Here is a 23,141-nt window from a genome sequence, read left to right on the forward strand (position 1 = left end):
ACAGCCCCCCAAACAACCCCCATGGGGCATGGGGGGCCCTTTGGAGATGGTGCCAGGCAGCTGGGATGGGGGCACAGCCAGTGCTGGGCTGCATGAGGGGTGGGGGCCGGCGGGCTGTGGGGCGCTGCAGGGAGCAGGGCCTAGATGGGCCTGTCCTTCCCCGCACCACCTCACCCCCCCCCCCCCCCGCGCGGTGACACTAATGGCTCCAGGCAGGGCCAGGGCCGCCTGATGAGAAGTGACAGGCCAAAGCTGCTGACAAATTGGAGCCATTCATCATGCGGTGACAGGGCCCAGCCGCCCACGCTGCGCTCGCTGCTGCCCCTGTGGGGATAGGGGGGCAGGGACCCCCGTCCCAGAGTACACATGGGGGCCACAAGGGGGAACGACCTGCCCCAGGGCCCAGAGGCCATCGGAGACAGACGCAGGATTAGAACCCGAATCCTGTGCTCCGGCCCTATGGGGCAGCGGCCCCTCCGCCGGGAGTGGGGGGACAGCACGGCATTCTCTGTGCCGCCCACCAGCGTATGGCTGTCAGATAGCCGGGGGGCCGGTGGGTAGAGCAGGGGGTGGGCCTCAGGACTCCTGGGTTCCATTCCTGGCTCTGGGAGGGGAGTGGGGTCTGTGGGTGAGAGCCAGGACTTCTCCCCCAGGCCTGCAGTGCTCCCCTTTCTCCCACCAGCTGTCCCAGGCGTGGGCACGTGAGGCTTGGGGGAGGGTGCTGATGGGGTGTCCAGGCGTCCAGGGTTGTACCGGGGTGTCACGGAGTCCCTGGGCGATGCTCTGGAACTGCTCCCCATGAAGCCAGTCAGGACTCTGGGGCAGTCGCCTTTCTGTGAGCAGCCTGTCTTCAGGACACACAGCTCACACAGCTCCCACCTTCCTGGGTCTGACCTCGGAGCATTCAGCATCCTCTGCCCCTCCGTGTGCTTCCCCCAGCCAGTCCGCTCAGGCGGGGCTCCTGAGGAAGCCAGAGGGTCCGGCACCCCAACTTCACAGTCAGACGGGACTCTCAGCCAGCCAGTAAAACAGAAGGTTTGTTAGACGACAGGAACATGGTCTAAAACAGAGCTTGCAGGTGCAGAGAACGGGACCCCTCAGCTGGGTCCATTTTGGGGCCAGTGAGCCAGACAACCACGTCTGCCCTTCACTCCATGTCCCAGCCAGCCCCAAAACTGAAACTCCCTCCAGCCCCTCCTGCTCTGGGCTTTGTTCCTTTCCTGGGCCAGGTGGTCACCTGATTCCTTTGTTCTCCAACCCTTCAGCTTTCACCTTGCAGGGGGGGAAGGGCCCAGGCCATCAGTTGCCAGGAAACAGGGTGTCGGCCATTCTCTGTGTCCAGACCCCTGCACACACCTGCCCTCTAGGGCTCTGCAATGATCATACACCCTTACCCCACCCCCTAGATACTTAAGAACTGCATAGGGGAAACTGAGGCACCCCCACAATATTCGGAGGAAACATTAAGAACAGGCCCACTTCGTCACATCTCTCCCCCCTTCGAGATCGAACTGAGCGGGGTCACTTTACCCGGTGACCTGGGGAAGTTCGAAGCCACCAATGTTCCCATGGATGCCCCAGCATCTCTCCCATTCCTTGGTAGGAGTTACACCAGGTCCTTCCAGTTTCACGCCCTCCCTTAGGTCGGGGGTGGTCGATAGCACTAGCAGGCTGCATGTGGGAAGGTTTCTGCAGCCCATGCCCTTTGGCCACCCCAAAACCCCAGGGGGTCAAACTGGGATTGGGTTTTCTCCAAGAGCTCCAGTCTGGAGGGCTGCAATTCGGGCTCTCTTGGTTAAGGGCCCCCATCTTGACCTGGGCCACATACTGTTCACTTACAGAACTAGCATGGAGACATCCCTTTCTCCACAACCTTGGCTCCCCAACAAGCTGGCCAAACACAGCCACTTGGTTATAGGACGGTGTACCTTTCTTAACAGCTTTCACTCCATCTGAGACCTTCTCAAAGCTATCCACACTGGATCTTTCAACAGGAAAGTCAGTGGATCCATTCACAACAGAAAATTTCTGGCTGTTAGGAACTGAAACTTTCTTGATTAAATCACTTTCACACCCTTCAGTTGCAGTAAACTGCTTGCAAAGACTCCATGAGGATTCCTTTCCCAAGGGCTTTTCTATGCAACAATTCACCCCTCCCAGAAATTCTGCTCTTACCCTCTTTACCTAGGGCTTGCTCTAGGGGAACACTTTCCTGAGCAACAACAGACTCTTTCTGGGTCTCCCTTACATCCAGAATCACCTCTGGCCCATCAGGCGGATTCCTACACAATCCCCTTTCAGGCAAACTTACAGACTTCCTAGATAAAAGGTTAGAAGCATTCTCCTTCCCTTTGCCACACACAAGTTCAGGAATCTTTTCCTCCTTGCTACAGGTTTCCACACCCTCAGTAGGTAACACAATCACACACCTTCATGCTCTCCTTGTGCCCTGGCTAGGATCTCACCCTGATTAGACAGAGTTGCTCCACCCTTTCCAACAACACACTAGCAACAGGCAAAATACAAGCACCAGAATTGTCTGGTCTCTGGGATTTTACATAGACCCTAACTGGATGCGACCTAGTTACAGGGCCATTCTCCCGAGCAGACAGAAACTTAGGACCCTTCCCTTCCTGGGCTTTAGCTGAGTCCAGAACCAGCTCTGAGACAACTGCACGACCCTCAACCATCACAGGCTGAAAGGCCCCTTCTGTCTGCTCCACAGACCAAGAAGAGCCGGACCCACTTTCTCCTTTACCAGACTCACAGCTTGGGATCTCATTCCCCTGGTCCCAGCACACAAGGCTGGTCACAGACAACTGCTTGGAGACCAGGGTAGCTCCCTCCATAGGCAAGTCAATACCCCTGACAGACAGAGACCCATTTCCTTCACTGTCCCAATTCTCCACCGAGCTAACAGGTAAGGTCCCGGGACTCTCATCTTCCACTCTCCTCGCCTTTGCACCCTGCTGACTGGACACAGCCATCAGATCACAAGGCTGCCTAGGCTCATCCAAACTTTCCTTACCAAGCACCTTGCCACTCCCCACAGATCCCCTGCCCTGCCTGTGTCTCCCCCCACTCAGCTGGGGTCTCAGCTCAGCACTGCCCTTGCTGTCCCAGTGGGGGCAGGCCACTGCTTTCCTCAATGCATCAGAGCCAGCGAGAGTCCCCACTCTTGTGTGCAAGGGGGCAGGGAGCATCTCTCTGTCCCACCCAGCCCCAGGGGTCTGGTTACAGGCAGGCAGGTAGCCTGAGCCTAAGGGCTCCTCCCTGCTGCCAGCCAGGTCATCTGCATTTTCACTGACCATTTCCCTCTCCGCCGATTGGTTCCCTGGATTCAAATTCAAGCCCTTGGCAGTTACAGGAACAGGGCCTGGATCCTGTCCCAAAGAGACACAGTCACCCCACAACAGGGTCTCGCAGCTGGTGTCCTGGGGCACCCCAACGACCAGCCAGCCCCACTCCTCCTGGGTCTGCACAGGGATCTGGGCCATAGGGAAGGCGAGGGGCTTCGTCCCTGGGACCCTCACCCAGCTCACAGCGCCCCTCAGCATCTGAGGCTGCACCACCCAGGGTCTGACACCAGTTCTCTCTGTCCCAGGATCTCGCCACCCCAGGAATGTCTCCCCATTGACCATCACCTTCCGCTCCCACTGGGGGTCCGAGGGGCCTGGCCCCAGGAAACTCTACACAGACATATAGGTTGGTGTCAGGAGTGGGAGCCTGTCCACCTCCCCACCCATCTGGCTGATGGAGTCTGTGGCCTTGGGACCCAGCAAGGGAGCTAGACACCGGGGCTTTTCCGCAGGGTCCCCTTGGTTCAAATCGCCAGCCTGCTCAAAGGCAGTGAGGTGGGCATCCACCCCGCCCCCCTTAACTAGGGGCAGCAATTTAGTCTCGAGGTTCCCTGCGGAACTGGCCCCCCGGGATCTATCCCCACTCACCCCTGGGGGGTCCCCTAGGCCTCTCCGCTCCCCCACCGCCAGTTCATGCTGCTGCTGCTTCTGCAGCTCTTTCTCGGGCTCTCGCTGTCTCTCACAGTCCTCTTGCTCTCTCGGACTCAGCTCCAATCCCGTCCGTCTCGATCCCCCGATGGGGAACCCGATCGTGAAGACCCTCGTCTGGTCGGGGACAGGAGTCTTGGCGATGCCTGGCTCCCACTCCAGCTGCTCCCAGATCCTGCTATAGCCCCATTTGGGGTCAGGAATCTGTTCCTTAGAGCGGTCATCCTCCTCCAGCTGCACGGTTAACTCTGCTTTGGTGAACTTTCCAACGCTCAACCCTCTCTTTCTGCACAGGGTTACAATGTCCTTCTTAAGGAGACTGGGACAGGCCGTCACTCCGCTCTTCCCAAGTTGTTGTGGACTCAGAGGCCCGTGTGTTCTCAGCTCCCCACGGTTTCCAGGGAGAACCCCTAGTGTGCCAGCCCTTCTCGAGGTCACCACCTCTTTGCCAGGGTCGAGCTGCAGACTCCTCCGCCCCTTGGACTGGTCGCTGCAATCCCCAGGGGAACCCTGTTACTGCAAAAGTCCTTCTCTCTCCCCGCGCCAAGCTGCAGGCTCCTCCGCCCCTGAGACTGCTCACTGCAGTCCCCAGGGGGACCCCATTACTGCACAGTCCTTCTCGCTGGTCACACACTCCCAGGGGTTAACCGCCCCCCGAAACCGCTCCTCTCTGAGCCTTCAGCAGGCCTGGTCCTCGGCGGTCCCCCTTCGTGTTACTGCTCCCCAGTCACTTACTGCAGGAAGCGCCATCCACGGGGTGCAGTACATCCCACCGCTGCCACCAGTTGTCACGGAGTCCCTGGGCGATGCTCTGGAACTGCTCCCCATGAAGCCAGTCAGGACTCTGGGGCAGTCGCCTTTCTGTGAGCAGCCTGTCTGCAGGACACACAGCTCACACAGCTTCCACCTTCCTGGGCCTGACCTCGGAGCATTCAGCATCCTCTGCCCCTCCGTGCGCTTCCCCCAGCCAGTCCGCTCAGGCGGGGCTCCTGAGGAAGCCAGAGGGTCCGGCACCCCAACTTCACAGTCAGACGGGACTCTCAGCCAGCCAGTAAAACAGAAGGTTTGTTAGACGACAGGAACATGGTCTAAAACAGAGCTTGCAGGTGCAGAGAACGGGACCCCTCAGCTGGGTCCATTTTGGGGCCAGTGAGCCAGACAACCACGTCTGCCCTTCACTCCATGTCCCAGCCAGCCCCAAAACTGAAACTCCCTCCAGCCCCTCCTCCTCTGGGCTTTGTTCCTTTCCTGGGCCAGGTGGTCACCTGATTCCTTTGTTCTCCAACCCTTCAGCTTTCACCTTGCAGGGGGGGAAGGGCCCAGGCCATCAGTTGCCAGGAAACAGGGTGTCGGCCATTCTCTGTGTCCAGACCCCTGCACACACCTGCCCTCTAGGGCTCTGCAATGATCATACACCCTTACCCCACCCCCTAGATACTTAAGAACTGCATAGGGGAAACTGAGGCACCCCCACAATATTCGGAGGAAACATTAAGAACAGGCCCACTTCGTCACACGGGGCCACCCACCCCACCCTGGTTCCCAGCTCAGCACTGGCTGGGGCTGCTGATCGGGTTCCCGGGAGGGGAAGGGCACTGTGTCCGTGCTGCGGCCCAGATGAGGGGCCCCCCTGCCCCCCCCATGGCTGGGAGGCTTTGTGCCCCCAGCCCGTGCCCATAGCTGAGACACGTGGTGGGCGCGGGGGTATTGGCTGCATTCAGCCCCAGCCGTAACCAGCTGGCTGGCTCGGCATAGCCGGCCCAGGCCGGGGGCCAGGGGTGCCTGGAGAAGGGCAGTCGCTGCCCCCCCGCCACCTGCCCGCGCCCCAGCAATCCCAGGGTCAGTACCACCCACGCTGGCGATCAGCCTGAGCGAGCGGTCAGCGGGTGCGGGCCGCAGCCGGGCTTCTCCATGGCGGCATTGATCGGACAGGGATTACAGACGGCCAGCGAGCGCGTGGCCGCGATTGTCCGTGCTTAGCTTGACAGCAAGTCAATACCGCGGATCTCAGTGGCTGGGGGAGGGGGGCTGGACGGACGGGGCGCTGCCCACCTCGCCCCCACACACGCCGTTGCCGCCCGCCAGGGGGCCCTGGGCAAACAGCTGGGAACCGGGCGGGGGGCCGAGGCCTGGCAGACTCCTTCTCTGTGCCCGTCGCCCCACAGACCAGCTTCCCATGGAGGGGCCTGGGCTGGGGTGCTGTGTGTGTTGTATATCGGGGATGTGTGTGTTGTGTATTGGGGGTGCTGCCTATTGGGGAGGGGTGTTGTGTATCTGTGGATGAATGTGTGTTACATATTGGGGATGTGTGTGTGTATTGGGGTGGGTGTGTTGTGTATCGGTGTGTCTGGTGTTGTATCTCAGTGGGTGTTGCGTATTGGGGGTGTGGGGGTGTGTGTATCGGGGTGCTGCATATTGGGGTGAGTGTGTTGTGTATCGAGGTGGGGGGGTGTATCGGGGGTGCTGCGTATTGGGGGGGTGTTGTATATCGGGATGTATGTGTGTATGGGGCGGGTGAGTTGTGTATCAGGATGTGAGTGTGTTGTGTATTGGGGTGAGTGTGTTGTGTTGTGTATCAGGGCATGTGTATTGTGCATTGGGGTGAGTGTGTTGTGTTGTGCATCGGGGTGAGTGTGTTGTGTATCAGGGCATGTGTATTGTGTATCAGGATGTGAGTGGGTGTGTTGTGTATCGGGGTGAGTGTGTTGTGTTGTGTATCGGGGGCACATGTGTTGTGTATAGGGGATGTGAGTGGGTGTGTTGTGCATCGGGGTGAGTGTGTTGTGTTGTGTATCAGGGCACATGTGTTGTGTATAGGGGATGTGAGTGGGTGTGTTGTGTATCGGGGTGAGTGTGTTGTGTTGTGTATCAGGGCATGTGTGTTGTGTATCAGGATGTGAGTGGGTGTGTTGTGCATCAGGGTGAGTGTGTTGTGTTGTGTATCAGGGCATGTGTGTTGTGTATCAGGATGTGAGTGGGTGTGTTGTGCATCGGGGTGAGTGTGTTGTGTTGTGTATCAGGGCACATGTGTTGTGTATAGGGGATGTGAGTGGGTGTGTTGTGCATCAGGGTGAGTGTGTTGTGTTGTGTATCAGGGCATGTGTGTTGTGTATCAGGATGTGAGTGGGTGTGTTGTGCATCGGGGTGAGTGTGTTGTGTTGTGTATCAGGGCACATGTGTTGTGTATCAGGATGTGAGTGGGTGTGTTGTGCATCGGGGTGAGTGTGTTGTGTATCAGGGCATGTGTGTTGTGTATCAGGATGTGAGTGGGTGTGTTGTGCATCGGGGTGAGTGTGTTGTGTTGTGTATCGGGGGCACATGTGTTGTGTACCCGTGTGTGTGTGTGTTGTGTACTGGGGCGGGGGGTGTATCCAGGGAAGGGTGCACCCGTGCACCCTCTATTGGCAGACCCCCGTTACAGCACGGCCCTGCCTGCCCCCCAGCGTCCGGTTGCTGTCCGGTGTCCGTGTGGGCAGAGGCCTGTGGGGCCGGGGTGACGGGAGGCTGGGGCGGGCCGGGGGGGCCGGGACTGGAGAGAGGAGAAAGGGGCCCCCGTACCTCCAGCTGTGGCTTTATGGTTGACCCCTGGGGATAAAATCTCGCCGGATGCGCCCTCTCCAGAGAGCGCCCCGCCCTGCCCGTCCCTCGCGTCACCCCTCCCGGCAGCCCCCTTGCGGCCCCGGGACTGGGGAGCCCGGGTGCGTCCGGCTGCCCGCTCTGGGCCCAAGGCCCACGGCTCTGCGCTGCACCGGACACGGGGCTTGTCCCCGGGGATCGAATAGGAGTGGCCGCGCCTGGCGCTCCTCAGGACCGGCTGCTGCACTTCCAGCCCCGCCCGCCCGCCCGCCCGCCCGCCCGCCGGGTTACGGCTCAGCGCAGACAGGGCTGCAGGGCTGGGCTGGAAGTGGTGCAGTGGCCCCCTTGCCATGTGGACGCCCGGACTCCAGAGGGAGCGTGGCCTGGACCCATTTCCCTGGCACGGGGGAGGAATCGACGGCGGTCGGCGTGTCCACACTGGCTCCGCAGCGCTCTCACTGAACTGCTTGGAACCTGATTTAAAGTAAACCAGTGTGACTCGGGGGTGTAGCCAGGCAAGCGGGATCGCTCCCTCTTGGGCCGTATTTCCTGGGAGCTTTCAACACCCTGGCAGGGTAAGGCCTAGGGCCAAAGGAATTGCTGTGGGGCGGGTCTCTGGCCTGTTCTCCAGGGGTCAGACGAGGTGAGCACAGTGGTCCCTTCCGGCCCTGGGATTTATGAATCTATGGATCCCTGGGCCACAGGCCCCCCTGCGCCAGGCACGGCCCAGACACGAAGCGCTGGTCCCTGCCCGAGGAGCTGGCAGTCCGAGGGCCTGATCCCAGCCCCTGGAGCCAGCCAGGGTCTCCCGCCGGATCAGCCCCAGGGAGCGTGGCAGGGGCGTTGGGGAAAGCCGCGCCGCGGGCAGTCACCGTTCGGCCCTGTGATTGGCGTGGGGAGGCCCGGGATGGCCGGCTGATGACAGGGTGCGCAGCCCGGTGGAAGGAGCCGTTCGTGCATCCGCGCCGGTGCCGGGAGCGGGGCCCTTGGCCGGCATTTCGTCACTTCAGTGTCTGCAGGCGCTTTGGGGTTCTGCCAGCGTCCTCTGTGGAAACCTGAGCTCGGCCAAAGGTGGGCAAGGGGTCCTGAGGCCAGCCATGGCGAATCAACCAGGGCTGGCCCCGATGCCCCAGTACAGCACTAGGGGGCGCTGTGCTGCCGGGAGCGGGGAGGGGCTCTGTGCGGGGCGCTCTCCCCAGTCCCCAGCATGCTGCTAGGGGGCGCTGTGCTGCCGGGAGCGGGGAGGGGCTCTGTAGGGGGCGCTCTCCCCAGTCCCCAGCAAGGTGCTAGGGGGCGCTGTGCTGCCGGGAGCAGGGAGGGGCTCTGTAGGGGGCGCTCTCCCCAGTCCCCAGCATGCTGCTAGGGGGCGCTGTGCTGCCGGGAGCGGGGAGGGGCTCTGTAGGGGGCGCTCTCCCCAGTCCCCAGCAAGGTGCTAGGGGGCGCTGTGCTGCCGGGAGCGGGGAGGGGCTCTGTGGGGGGCGCTCTCCCCAGTCCCCAGCATGCTGCTAGGGGGCGCTGTGCTGCCGGGAGCGGGGAGGGGCTCTGTGGGGGGCGCTCTCCCCAGTCCCCAGCAAGGTGCTAGGGGGCGCTGTGCTGCCGGGAGCAGGGAGGGGCTCTGTAGGGGGCGCTCTCCCCAGTCCCCAGCAAGGTGCTAGGGGGCGCTGTGCAGCCGGGAGCAGGGAGGGGCTCTGTAGGGGGCGCTCTCCCCAGTCCCCAGCATGCTGCTAGGGGGCGCTGTGCTGCTGGGAGCGGGGAGGGGCTCTGTGGGGGGCGCTCTCCCCAGTCCCCAGCATGCTGCTAGGGGGCGCTGTGCTGCTGGGAGCGGGGAGGGGCTCTGTGGGGGGCGCTCTCCCCAGTCCCCAGCATGCTGCTAGGGGGTGCTGTGCTGCCGGGAGCGGGGAGGGGCTCTGTAGGGGGCGCTCTCCCCTGGCTGGCTCTGCCCCAGTGCCTCTGGAGGTAGCAGGGGAAGCCTGCTCACCCGTGGTTTGTCGTGCTCTCCCCCCACACCGCCTTGCAGGGGGCACCCTGGGCATGGCCCTGCCTCTGACCCGCCTGGCTAGGCCCCTGCAGGGTGTGGAGCGCCTCTGTGCCCGCTTGCTCTCACGCTGCCCAAGCAGGGAACTGTCACAGGGCTCTCCCAGTCTATGGGCAGCCGGGCGCCTGGCCATGCCCCAACGGTCCCCCTGGGACCGGGAGCCCCATGACTCTGGCTGGTGGTTGCCAGGTTCCCTGGGAATCCTGCAGTGGGGCCAGCTGATTCTCCTCCTTCTTGGGGTGTGTATTGCTCCAACCCGAGCTCCTCCTTGGGCCCCCCCGTCCTGGGACTCCTCCCCTTACACAGGCCTCCTGGGCATGGCCAGTACCTCAGCCCCACGCCCACCCCCAAGGGCGAGATGAGGAGCAGAGCCCAGGAGACAGGACCCAGCCAGTGCACTGACAGGGCCAGCTGCAATCCAGTGTATGCCAACGGCTCGCGGGGGCTCTAACAGCCCCGCACCCCTCGCCCCTGCGCATTCTCCCTAGTGGGCTGGGGCACGGGCAGGGAACAAGGGGCAGGGGGCCCCAGCTGTAACTCGGATCCCCCCCTCCCTGGGGGAACAGCCCATTCTTCAACTCCGCCAGGTGAATGCAGCCTCAGGGAGCGAGAGTCCCCTCCAGGAGCCACAAGCCCCCACTCCACGGCCAGTCCACACCCCCATCCCTGACCCCTAGCCACAAGCCGACACCCGGGGCAAACAGAACGTCTTGGATCCATGGAGAGCTCCCCACGCCAGAAGGAGTTGGGGAACAAGTAGCTAGTGTAGGGTTTTGGGGTGAGGTTGTTGATGGGCCCGTTTGGGGGGGATACACTAATGCTCTGAGCACTGTGCTGCGGGTCCAGGAGGTGCATAGAGTGGGGGCGACACTGGCAGACCTGCTGCCAGCTCATGCCAAGGTCTCTATGGCTGAACTGAACACTGACAAATATGTATCTGGGATCTGCCCCCCCCCCCCCCGTTAGTGCTGGTAAAATAGGATTAGGGTTATAAGAATGTTTTTGGTGTTTAGACTTTACTGAACTCTTGTGGGTTGCTGCCAGCATTAATCTCACTTACTGCATCTGTGTCCCGTACTGTAAGGTGCTATTTAAGCAGTTGTATTGGGAGCCTCTCTGACACTGTAACTCACCAGACAGGAGAGAGACAGTAACTGGTGTGAAGTGCTGGTCTCCAACAGAAGGTGTTACGTCCTGGCCCACAGGGAAGGCCCAGCAACACCAGACGGACTATTGTGGGACATTAAAGAGGACAAAAGACATTGGCTGTTCTGCCCTCCCTCCGTGAAGACGAGTCATGCAAGTGGATTCCTCCCATCAGCTGAGTTTGCAGCTCAGAGCACGTGGTGGGAAAGGAATAAAAACCCTGGAGGGTGAGGTTTCTTGGCATAAGCAAAAGATCCCCAGTGCTTAGCCTAGGTTAACCCTAAAGGACATAAAGAGCTTGTTTATTATAGAAGGTTGGGTTACCTTTCGAAGCTTAAGATTGGAACTCGTGTGTGTGTGTATGTTTACGGCTTTAAACTTGTAAATAATTCTCATTTCCTTTTTGTAGTTAATCGTTAGATAGTTTATTGTGTCTCTGGTGTGAGATCTAAGGTGCAACTGACCTGGGGTAAGTGACTGGTCCTTTGGGATGGGAAGTAAGCTGAATATTGCTGTGATTCTTGGTGTAAGGGACCAGCTGTCACTAAGGCAGGCTCACAAGGGGGGCAAGAGAGATCAGAGCACCCAAGGGGACTGTCTGTGACTCCATGTTGAGGCTGTTATGGTGTGTGAGGAGTTTGCACTTGATGATTGGTTGGTGAAATGGAAGTACAGAACTCACAGCCCATTTGGGCTCTGTGCCCTGGCTCCTGACAGCCTGCCCTGAGGTTGGTTCTCACTCTCTGGAGCCCTGCAGGGCAGCCTGACCCCCGCGTAGCCGTGGCAGGCGTCACGTCCCCCAGATGAGTGATGTTTACCGATCAGGACCCCAGCACTGTTAGAAGTGTAAACTTGATATTGAAAATTGCCCAGGTCACAGAATAGACACGAGTGACCCATGAGGGGAAAGACCTGGAACAGATCCGTTTGCAGAGGGGAATATCCCATAACAGGAAAACCCCAGATCAGGCGCTGAGAGCTTGGATGCCCGGGGAAGAAGTAGTGGTGAAGCCCCAGGACCCTCCAGCCCCAGATGCCACAGAGGAGCCCACCGCAGGGGAACTGGCCTGACTGCAACCCCTGAGAGCCCAGGGAGAACATGAGCACGAGAGACTGATGGGGGAACTGTGGGTCAGGAAGACTGAAGCAGCCCAGACACTGGCAGACCCCACCAGAGGCAGGTGGGAGGTCCAGCAGTGCATCCCAAAGGACTGGGGCAGCGAAAGGAGTTTCTAGTCCGTCCCCCCACACACCCCCTCCCAGCACCATGGAGTGGGAGAAAGTCTGCCTGACTGCAGAGAAGAGTTCCTGTCTGCCTTTGAGCTTTTGAGAGACTGTGATAAAATGTTACAAGGAGGGAGAAAAATTGTTCTCGTTAACCTCTGAGGATGGGACAAGACGCAATGGACTTAAATTGCAGCCAGGGAGGTTTAGGCTGGACATTAGGAAAAACTTCCTAACTGTCAGGGTGGTGAAGCACGGGAATAAATTGCCCAGGGAGGCTGTGGAATCCCCATCACTGGAGATGTTTAGGAGCAGGTTAGACACACACCTGTCAGGGATGGGCTAGATAATACTTAGTCCTGCCATGACTGGCAGGGGACTGGACTAGGAGACCTCTCGAGGTCCCTTCCAGTTCTATGATTCTAGGACCTTGTTATTAAGAAATTGCTCTACCACGGTGGATGTGGAATCCCCATTGCTAGAGCTGGCAGCTACCAGAGCAGGGACAAGGACGAGTCATTAACCCGAAGGACTGGGCTCTGTCTGAACAATGGCTATGCGAAGGAGATTGCCTGAGCGGGGAAACCAGCTTGACCAAGTTTAAGGATGCTGCCTTTGGTGGGACAGGACTGAGAGTATCTATTCAGGACAAATTGCGGCAGGAGTGGGGCATGGAAATAGCCTGTAAGGAGGGGAAAGACGGCATAGAATAGGAGAACCCTGAGGTGCAGTCAGGAGCGTCGGTGACACCTGGATGTTGGGGGTCGCATCAGGCTGCCCTGCCGGGACTCAGGAGCACGAGCCCCAATCTCAGGGCAGGCTGCCAGGAACCAGGGCACAAGCCTCACATTGGCTGGGAGATCTGTGCTCAGATTTCACCAATCAATTACCGAGTGCAAACTCCTCAGGCCCCATAACTGCCTGAGCACGGAGTCACAGACGTCCCCTTGGGCGCAGCGGTCTGTCTCGCCACCCAGCTGAGCCTGCCTGTGTGACAGATGGTCCCAAAGAATCTCAGTAACATACGGGTTACTGCCAGTGCCCAAGGACCAGTCACTGACCCCCGGTCGATTGCACACCACAGAGAACCCCTGTAGCCCATCTTGTAATAAACTGTCTACAGGTGTATTAATAGGAACAGGAAGCGAGACTTATTTACAAGGCTAAAGCAGGTAAACATAGATACACAAATGAGTTACAGTCTTAAGTTTCAAAAGGTAAGAGAAGCTTCGATCATAAGAGAGCTCTGTATGACCTTTAGGGCTAACCCAGGCTAAGCACTGGGGCTCTCTTGCTTATGCCTGGAAACCTTGCCCCCCAGAGTCCAAGCCGCGTCAAGACACAGTTCCTTCTCCTTAGGGGTTTTATCCCCCTCTCCCCACGTGCTCTGAGCGGCGAACGCAGCTGGCAGGAGGAATCCACTTGCCCGACTCGTGTCGGGCAGGACATAACACCTTCTGCTGGAGACCAGCACTTCCCACCCTCCTGGCCCTCCCCCGTCTGGTGAGTTACACGGTCACAGGAGCTCACAGTATGGTGGGAATTAGCACCTCCCACGGGACTATGTGGGATATCGATGGGATCCGTGGGGGGGCAGCTCAAAACAGTCCCTAGAACACCAAAAAGCAAAGGAGGACTTGGGCACCGTAGAGACTAACCCATTTATCTGAGCATGAGCTTTCGTGAGCTACGGCTCACTGCATCGGATGCATACCGTGGAAACTGCAGCAGACTTTATATACACACAGAAATCATGAACCAATACCTCCTCCCACCCCACTGTCCTGCTGGTAATAGCTTATCTAAAGTGATCAACAGGTGGGCCATTTCCAGCACAAATCCAGGTTCTCTCACCCCCTCACCCCCCTCCAAAAACCACACACACAAACTCACTCTCCTGCTGGTAATAGCCCATCCAAAGTGACCACTCTCCCTACAATGTGCATGGTAATCAAGGTGGGCCATTTCCAGCACAAATCCAGGTTTTCTCACCCCCCCCCCCCCACACACAAACTCACTCTCCTGCTGGTAATAGATAAGCTATCTATCACATTGGGGTGATGCCCAGAGGCAAGTGGCGCTGTGGAGGTGGGAATGGGCACGCACGTGGATTTGGGCAGAGGCAGGGCATGGCCGGGCCACCCCGTCCCAATGGTGATGGGCACCGTGCAGCCCCGCAGAGGTGGGACTGGGCGGGCGAGGGGCCTGCCGAGCATCTGGCTTTGGGGGTGGCGCTGTGGAGAAGCCAGGGATTAGCGCGCCGGGCGTGCTGGGGCGTGCAGCACCATTGAGAGGCGACAGGAGAACTCTCCTTCTGCTGAGTGTTACCAGCCTGGAGACGCCAGGCGGAGCCCCCGCCGGCCACCTCTGAGCCCCCTCTGTCCCCCCAGGAAGTCTTGCTGAAGAGGGCAGCAGACCTGGTGGAGGCCCTGTACGGGATGCCGCACAATAACCAGGTACCACAGAACTGGCACCCAGCTGAAGACTCTGGCTGGGACGAGGGGGGTGGGAGAATGCCCCGTCTGCCTGCCCGTCACCAGGGCGTCTGACCCCCCTTCCTGGGCATTGGCCCAGCCGGAGCTGCCTGACGTGGCTTGGTGACCAAAGTCTCTGATGGCGCGACAGCCCCACTCTGGCACCCAGGCAGGAGTCGGGACAGATCTGGTCCTGGTCTGGTCCTGCCACCTCCCAGCCAGAGCCTGGGGCCTGGGGAGACTGTGAGCAGTGGCAGTCTCCTGCCCAGCGGGACCTGTCCCAGCCCCCCGTGGCCCTCACTCTGTGACTGGCTCTGTGACCACGAGCTGGGACCCGAGGGGCCATCTGGCGTCAGTGCCCGCCTCCCCGAGCCCAGGACCGGGGGTGGGCACGGTCTGACACCGTGGGACAGAGATTGGGTCAGATAACACCCCATGCACAGCCCCACCCCCACCCCTTCACTGCCTCGTCCATCCCCTCCACTCCCTGCACCCTCCCTGCCCCCCCACCCCATCCATGTCCTCCCACCCCCACCCCCTCACTGCCCCGTCCATCCCCCTCCACTGTGTGACCCCCATCCCCCTGCCACCTCTGTTCCCGCCCCCCCCACCCCGGCCCCGTTGGGGAAGGCAGGGGCGGTGGAGCTGGCTGGGCCCAGCCCCACATCTGCTTCGCATCAGGAATTCCAGGGCCGTTGAGTAAGGAGCGCCCGGAGCTGCCTCCGCCCGCGTCCAGGGGCTGCCACTTCCCCGGCCCCCGCCCCCGGGAGCCACCAGCGCAGCCTCTGCTGCCTGCCCCCTGGGCGGACCAAAGCCCCAGGAGCCCCCGCGGGTCAGGCCCAGCCCCCTCGGCTCCCTGTGCCCCGGGCTCGGGCTCTGTGAAGCCCCTTTGGTGCCAAGCCTGTCCCAGGCCTGCATGACACAAGTTTGGGAGGCCTCCGCCCCCACCCCTCTCGGCCTGGCAGCGGGGCTCACCCGTGCCCCCTGCCAGCAGGAAGGGTCTGAATGAGCTGTGGGGGGTGGGCCCCTCAGGCTGGGACCCTCTGGCCTGGCTGCCTTGCCCTGGCCGCGCCAGGCTTGCCAGGTAGATGCTCCGGCCTGGCAGCTGCCGAGCTGGTCCCCGGCCGGAGCGAGTCCCCAGGGGTAAGGGGCAGCTCCTGTCTCTGCAGGACATCATCCTGAAGCGAGCAGCAGACATCGCCGAGGCCCTGTACAGCGTCCCGCGCACCCCCAGCCAGCTGTCCTCGCTGGCCGGGAACCACGCCCACGCGGGCATGATGGGCGTCAACTCCTTCGGGAGCCAGCTGGCCATCAATATCAGCGACTCGGCCCCGGGCACCGAGCAAGGTGCGTGCAGGGGCGGGAGCCTGGTCAGACCAGCCCAGCCCTCAGTGCCACCAGCTGGTCCCTGGGGAGCAGGTGGGTCCTGCGCTGTGTCCCCCGGCCGGGGCAGGGCCCTAGGGACTCTGCCGAGCCCCCGGCCGGCTCCGGCCCTGCCAGCTGCCCACAGGGCTGGGGCTCTGTGCAGGGGGCTGGTCTGTGGTGAGCCCGGGTCAGGGAAGGGAGAGGACTGGGCGTGGTTTCCGATGGGCCAGGGGGTCTGGCGCCGTGTCCTGCCCAGGGAGCCCACTCCCATAATGCACCTGGCCGGGGGGGCGTTCCTTCCTCCCCTGCGACCAGGGTAGCGGGATCAGCGGGCGGTGGGAGCAGCCCCCCCCCCAGCCATCCCGCCAACGCTGCCCCTTGTCGCCCGCAGGCTATGCCCGCAACACGAGCAGCGTCTCGCCGCGGGGCTACGTGCCCAGCTCCACCCCGCAGCAGACCGGCTACAACACCATCACGTCCAGCATGAACGGCTACGGGGGGGCGGCCATGACCGGCCTCGGGGTGCCCGGCTCCCCCAGCTTCCTCAATGGCTCCACCGCCAACTCCCCCTACGCCAGTGAGTCGCAGAGGGGCACGGGCGGGTGCTGCCACCCTACGCAGGGGGCACCTCCTGTCGTGCGTCCGTAGGGGGCTGCACGGGGGGCTCTCTGGGCAAAGGTGACTCCACCGGAGCCCCTTACCCCCCCGGCTCCACCCACAGAGAGCGCAGATGGGCACTGGACCCCCAGGTTGCTGCCCACAGGTTGCTCTGTAACCCCATTGGAATGGCTCCCTTCTGGGGGGGAGGTGTCCCATGTCTCCAGGGCCCCTTGCCCAATACAGCCCTGCCCCACGGCATCACAGAGCCCCCAGCCCTGCCCCCTGCCCGGCGCCCAGCCCCTCTGCTCAGCCCTCCCCTGCGGTGTGCCATGGGCTCCCGTCCTGCACATGCTCTCAGGGTCTTCCTCGCATGCCGCCACCATACGACCTGTGCTGGGTGGGCCAGGGGGCGCCCCCCGGAGTCCCCTGCCAAGCCCCCCCAGACCACACCTGAGACCCAACTGCTCCGCGGGCCCCTGCCAGCCTGTCTGACTGTCTCCTCTGCCCGCTGCAGTCATGCCCTCCAGCCCCCCGCTGGGCGCGTCCTCCATCACCCTCCCGTCCGGCACCAGCTCCTCCACCCCCGCCGGCGTCTTCTCCTTCTCCCCGGTCAACATGATCTCCGCCGTCAAGCAGAAGAGCGCCTTCGCCCCCGTGGTGCGGCCGCCCACCTCCCCCACCCCCACCTGCACCAGCACCAACGGGAACAGCCTGCAGGGTGAGTCGGCTGCACCCTGGGGGCTGGGCGGCCGTGTGGGTCGCCGTGCGCCCCTCTGGATCCCTGGGCAGCCTTGGCCTGGATTCCCACAGGGGGCTGGGATACTAATGCCCTTGATGGGCGCTGCCAGTGCTGGACGGGCACAGCTAGGTATTCACCCGGGTGCCGCCCCGCCAGCCACGGGGCCGAGCTCCTCTCCCTCCCACTCTGCTCCCAGCCCAGGATCCAAGCAGGGAGCCTGGCCGGGCCCGCGTCCATCTCTCTCCCATGCTTTTTGCCTCTGCTCTTTTTGGAAGCGTCAAAGTCATTTCCCACTCTCCCGCCCTGCGGCAGCCAGTCCCACAGGTTGACAGTGCACCGCTCTAGCCTGCTCTAGCCTGCTCTAGCATGCGTTCCCTTCGGATCACATGGCGTTCCCACTGCTCCTGCCTTGGGACACCTCCTCGCAAACCCCGGCGTCTTCTCTGGACCAAGATGTGAGGCCTACCTCTGGCCAGGGACTGGGCAGAGCGGATTCTGCTATGGCCGGGTGGGGATCCCCTGCAGAGACTGGGCGGAGCAGGGCCCACCATGGCCAGGTGGGAATCCCCTGCAGAGACTGGGCGGAGCAGGGCCCACCATGGCCGGGTGGGGATCCCCTGCAGAGACCGGGCGGAGCGGGGCCCGCCGTGGCCGGGTGGGGATCCCCTGCAGAGACCGGGCGGAGCGGGGCCCGCCGTGGCCGGGTGGGGATCCCCTGCAGAGACCGGGCGGAGCGGACCCCGCCGTGGCCGGGTGGGGATCCCCTGCAGAGACCGGGCGGAGCGGACCCCGCCGTGGCCGGGTGGGGATCCCCTGCAGAGACCGGGCGGAGCGGGGCCCGCCGTGGCCGGGTGGGAATCCGCTGCAGAGACCGGGCGGAGCGGACCCCGCCGTGGCCGGGTGGGAATCCGCTGCAGAGACCGGGCGGAGCGGACCCCGCCGTGGCCGGGTGGGAATCCCCTGCAGAGCGGGGCCTGCCGTGGCCGGGTGGGGATCCCCTGCAGAGACCGGGCGGAGCGGGGCCCGCCGTGGCCGGGTGGGGATCCCCTGCAGAGACTGGGCGGAGCGGGGCCCACCATGGCCAGGTGGGAATCCCCTGCAGAGACCGGGCGGAGCGGACCCCGCCGTGGCCGGGTGGGAATCCCCTGCAGAGACCGGGCGGAGCGGGGCCCACCGTGGCCGGGTGGGAATCCCCTGCAGAGACCGGGCAGAGCGGGGCCCGCCGTGGCCGGGTGGGAATCCCCTGCAGAGACTGGGCAGAGCGGACCCCGCCGTGGCCGAGTGGGAATCCCCTGCAAAGACTGGGCAGAGCGGGGCCCGCCGTGGCCGGGTGGGGATCCCCTGCAGAGACCGGGCGGAGCGGACCCCGCTGTGGCCGGGTGGGAATCCCCTGCAGAGACCGGGCGGAGCGGGGCCCGCCGTGGCCGGGTGGGAATCCCCTGCAGAGCGGGGCCTGCCGTGGCCGGGTGGGGATCCCCTGCAGAGACCGGGCGGAGCGGGGCCCGCCGTGGCCGGGTGGGAATCCCCTGCAGAGACCGGGCGGAGCGGGGCCCGCCGTGGCCGGGTGGGAATCCCCTGCAGAGACCGGGCGGAGCGGACCCCGCCGTGGCCGAGTGGGAATCCCCTGCAAAGACTGGGCAGAGCGGGGCCCGCCGTGGCCGGGTGGGATCTCACACAGGCAGCAGGGGGCCTGTAATTCCTGGGGGCCGGGCGCGGATTGGCCAGTGGGCTGGGGGGTAAAGTGGCCACGCTGGCTCCAGTTCTCCCCTCCCGCCCGTGTTGACACTTTCCCTCTTTTCTTCCCTCCCCGCTGCGCTTTGCTCGGCTGCCCAGACCAGTCTTTCGAGGACTCCGACAAGTTTCACCCCCCTGCTCGGTCGCTCCAAGGACTGGCCTATTCCTAGACACGGTAGGTCTGTCCACGAGCTCTGCTGCCCCCGTGTGAGGAGGGGGGCCGCCCCCCAGGGCTCTGGGCGGGGCCCCTCCCCATTGCGGGAATCTTCGCGTTGCAAGCCGGGCTGGGTGGGACCCAGGCTCGCCCAGTGGCCTCCCTGCATCGCCGATGGGAGCGGGCCCGGCCCGGTGACTAGGGCATTGGCCTGGGGAGACTCTGAGAGCCTGTGACTGCCCCGGGGCCACCGGTCTGCACCGCCTGGCATCCCACCCTGCAGCATACCCTGACCTGGGCTGGACACACCGCGGCTGTGGCCGTCCCTGCCGCGGGGATGGGAAGGTGGCGGGACGTCCCCGGGCAGCGGGGCCGGGCCCCAGCGAGCCCTTGGTTCGTGGCCCTGCCCAGTGCTCTGAAGGGGCGAGAGGCTCAGGACAGCTGCTGGGGATTCTGGCATGCCTACCCGCCTCTCTCCATGCACCGGCATCTGCAGCGCTGAGCTACAAGCCCCCCGGGAGGGAGCAGGCAGCGGGACGCTGTTGTGGGGAGGCTCCCAGGTGCCTGGCTTTGCCACCAGCCCCTCCCAGCTCCGTTCTGCTCCCCCACACGACGCCCTGCTGGTGGGGCTGGTGCTTCCCGCTCTCCCCGGCTGCATGTGGCATGCAAGCGCTCCCCCCGCCCCGCCCCGCCCCCCGTAGCCCCCACGCCAGGGATGCTGGCCAACGCCTTCTCCTTCTCTCGCAGGCACGTCGGGTCTCATCGTGCTGCCCATGTGACCCGGGACTGGACCAGGACCCCGGAGGGAGCAGACCATGCACGGGGACCGAACCTCACCATTGACTCTGGGGCCCCCCAGGGGCTGTGGGGGGCTCGTGCCCACAGGCCCCCCCGCTCCAGTGGTGATTCGGTGGGAAGCCAGGCTGCGGCCAGAGGGGAAGCCGTGCCCTCTAACCAGGGGCAGTTTTCCTGCCAAGCTCCTGACAGGGCCTGGCGGCACGGACAGGCTGGGTCCCTCCACGGGATAGTGCAAAGGGATGGGGGCTGGCTGGGGGCAGGGGTCTCTCACTCTGACTGCACCTCCCGCTCCTTCCTTCAGGGAGCTCCCCCGGGCTGCCCCAGCCTGGCACAAGAATGCCGCTCCTGGCCGCCCCAGGTGGTGAGCTCCCGGTAACACCCCCCGAGCAGCGCTAGGCTAGGTGTGGGGCACTGCCGTGGGGGGAAGGGCCCCTGCTGGGGAGCTCTCCCCCATGGCTCTGCCCTGGGGCTTGAGAAGGGAGCTCAGAGAGGGCAGCTGCCCGAGCACAGGCTCTGGGGCCAGGACTCTTGGGTTCTGATCCCGGCTCCGCCCGACTCCCTCCGTAGCCTTGGCGACCGGCTGCCCCTCTTTGGCCCCATCTGGAAAGGGGGCTGGCAGGGGGCCGAGGGTGACTTAGTGACTGGGCCGGATTCTGGTCTTTGGAGTGCTGGCACCACCATGGGCCAGGCCACGGGCTGACCAGAGCCTGGCCCAGCTCACTCGCTCTGGGGGGGGCACTGGGGCGACCGCAGGCCGCTGGCGACGTGTCCTGCGCCCCACAGCATCCGAACTAACTGCCCAGAGTCCGGGGAAGCCCAGAGACCTGGGGGTGGGAACTGACCATTCCCACATTAACCAAACTTCATTATTTTAACGTCAAAACCCCAAACCCCAGCTCAGGGGCCAGGCTGGAGTTTGTGGGCAGAGGCTCAGGGCAATTCGTGCCTTTTCCAACCCCCCCCCGGGCATGCCCCGTCTCCTGTGCGCTGGGCAAACCCTGGGGAGATTTGCTGCCAGCACGCCCGCTTTGTTTCCCTCCTGCCTCTCTGGAAGGGTCACCTGAGCGGGGGGCAGGAGCCGGGCAGCCAGCCGGGACGCCAGGGCAACGCAAGAGGGGCTCACGGCACCAGAACCTGCCCCGGCACAGCCCAGAGCCCGCAGCGGTCAGAGCCCGGCCCTAGAACCGCAGCTGCCGGGGTTGGCCGCGCAGGCCCCAGCCCCTCGCGCCTCCCTTCCCAGCTCGGCTCGTGGGCTGGTCGCTCAGCACCGGGATGTTCCCAGATGTTCCCAGCCAGCTGTGGAGCTGCCCACCCACAGATCCCCCACAGGCTGCTTGCTGGGACCGCGGCAGCCGGCATCGGAGCAGCCTCATTAGCCTAGGCGGGGTAGTTTGGTGTGGAGCTTGGCCAGGTCTGGCTGGGCCCAGCCCTGCGAGCCGAGGAGGAACCGGAGCCCAGGCCAGCTGCTGGTTTGCTCTCCCAGGGCCGCCTCCAACGCCCCCTGGAGTCCCTGGGCCCCCTGGGCTGGGGGTCCGGCCTCTGCCCTTCCCCGGGCCCGGGGCAGGAATTAGCAAAGCGTGAGAGGCTCAGGCCGGCTCCGGCAAAAGGCAACGCCCTTGGTGGAGTGCACGGCCCTGCCGCGCTGGGAGAAACGCTGTGTGTAAAGCCGGCGTTGGCCTTTTCCTTTCGGCTCCGTTTTAACCCTGCAGAGCCAGGCCTGAGCCGCGGCCCCTGAGCCCAGATGCCGAGCCGGAGCTGCCGGCTTGGAGATGTAATAAATCCCCCCAGCCCCACCCCTGGGATGTAGTACCGGGAAAGGGGGCAGGAGGGGTTTGGGGCTCCTTCGCCCCAGGTGGCAGGGAGGGGCCCAGATTGTGTCAATAAGGGAAAGGGAAGGCCCTGGTGCCGGCTGGGCCCCCGGCTTCTCCGTGTTTCTCTGGCTGCCGGGTGGGTGCCTCCCCCACGTTGACTTTTTTACTCCGTCTGTCGTTGTCTGTGAAGCCTGTATAGGAGCCCTGGCCCTACCGTCATGCACTGTGTAAATGTAAGCACATGTAAAGCGAATATTAGCCTCCTTATCCACCCGCTAGGCGCTGGGGCCTAGAATATACTGCCCGACGCTGCCTTCCCCGGGTGCTCCGTGTGTCGTCTCTGCCCTGCGCCGAGCCACGCCAGGGCCGGGGAATCCCAAAAGGCCCAGCTTTGGCCAGGCTTTGTCAGCGCCAAAGTCTCAGGGCTGGGCCGGCGCTTGCTTACGCTGGTGAAAATCCAGAGCAAGGCCATGGATGGTGGTGGATTTGCGCCCATGTAGCTCCCTGTGTGGCTGTGGGGCGGAGGGCTGCTATGGGGCGAGGGGGTTCTGGCCATGGACTCCCAGCAGCCACACTTGTCCTAGGGTCAGAGATGCAAGGCCAGAAAGGTCACCCAGCCAGGCTGCCCTCCTGCATAGCCCTGGGCAGAGACCCTGGCCAGTGCCCCCTGGCCCGCCCAGAACAGCTCGGGGAGCCCGAGGCATTTTGTAGCCAGACATCCCATCTCGAGCCTGGACACCAAGCACGGGAGACTCCCCGCACCCCTGGGCACGCACGCCCCAGGGCCAGCGCCCCCTGCCACCACCTGGCTGCCCCATCCTGCGTCACTCGCACCGGCTCCCCACGGCAGCAGCTGAGGGTCAGCGTGGGAGAGCCGAGCTCCAGGGAAAGCCCCTTGGGGGACGAGCCAGGCTGTTCCCCCGCCCTGGCCCATGCAGGCTGGGCCCCCCGAGTCCATGCTCCAGTGCTGCGGCCAGTCTAGTCCCAGCCCTACCCTCGGAGACTCGGCCATGCCCAGGCTGGGCACCGTTTCCCAGCCTGCGGCCCGCCCCCTCACTCTCCGGTCTTGTGCCCCACTGGGGAGACCAGCCCCCAGGGCAGCACTGGGCCCCGGCTCCCCACAGGACCCAGGCTGAAGGCATCTGTAGGGGGGCAGGGAGCTACCCATGTGGTGAGGAGACGGGCCGAGGGTGTCTCCGGTCCCGGTGGGGTTTCACAGCCTCCATCCAGCCCATGAGGGGGTTGGCTCAGGCTGGCAGGCAGCAGTTGGGGGAAAGCCCCTTGGCTGCCCAGCCGGGCACCCGCAGCCCTGGCACAGCTGCCTTAGCCCAGCCGACACCCGGTTCTGGGAGGAGCGATGCCCAGATATGCCTGGCCCTGCTCGGCACAAGCCGGAGGGAGGCAGAGAGCCAGAAAGACCCTCTCCCTGCCCCCTGCCCGCCTCACTGGAGCTGCAGAGCCATGCGGGGGGAGAGTCC

At 63.5% G+C, this 23,141-nt stretch overlaps 1 protein-coding gene across 4 annotated transcripts in view; it reads left to right on the forward strand.

Moving 5' to 3' along the window:
• EBF4 (EBF family member 4) overlaps positions 1-21,655 on the forward strand; it is a 97,806-nt gene extending 76,151 nt beyond the window's left edge. The window contains exons 13-18 of one of the 4 annotated variants that reach the window (XM_073343083.2): positions 14,379-14,444; positions 15,632-15,809; positions 16,219-16,404; positions 16,942-17,145; positions 19,005-19,075; positions 19,802-21,655. In XM_073343083.2, the coding sequence (XP_073199184.2) occupies positions 14,379-14,444; positions 15,632-15,809; positions 16,219-16,404; positions 16,942-17,145; positions 19,005-19,075; positions 19,802-19,897 (801 nt within the window). In that variant the 3' untranslated portion in view covers positions 19,898-21,655. Of the gene's footprint in view, positions 1-14,378; positions 14,445-15,631; positions 15,810-16,218; positions 16,405-16,941; positions 17,146-18,999; positions 19,076-19,801 lie in introns of all 4 variants that reach the window. The other 3 variants (XM_073343080.2, XM_073343082.2, XM_073343081.2) reach the window with 3 other exon arrangements.
• The last annotated feature ends 1,486 nt before the right edge of the window (positions 21,656-23,141 follow it).

Source organism: Lepidochelys kempii, chromosome 4 (genome assembly GCF_965140285.1).
Source record: "Lepidochelys kempii isolate rLepKem1 chromosome 4, rLepKem1.hap1, whole genome shotgun sequence".
Classification (NCBI taxonomy): Eukaryota; Metazoa; Chordata; order Testudines; family Cheloniidae; genus Lepidochelys; species Lepidochelys kempii.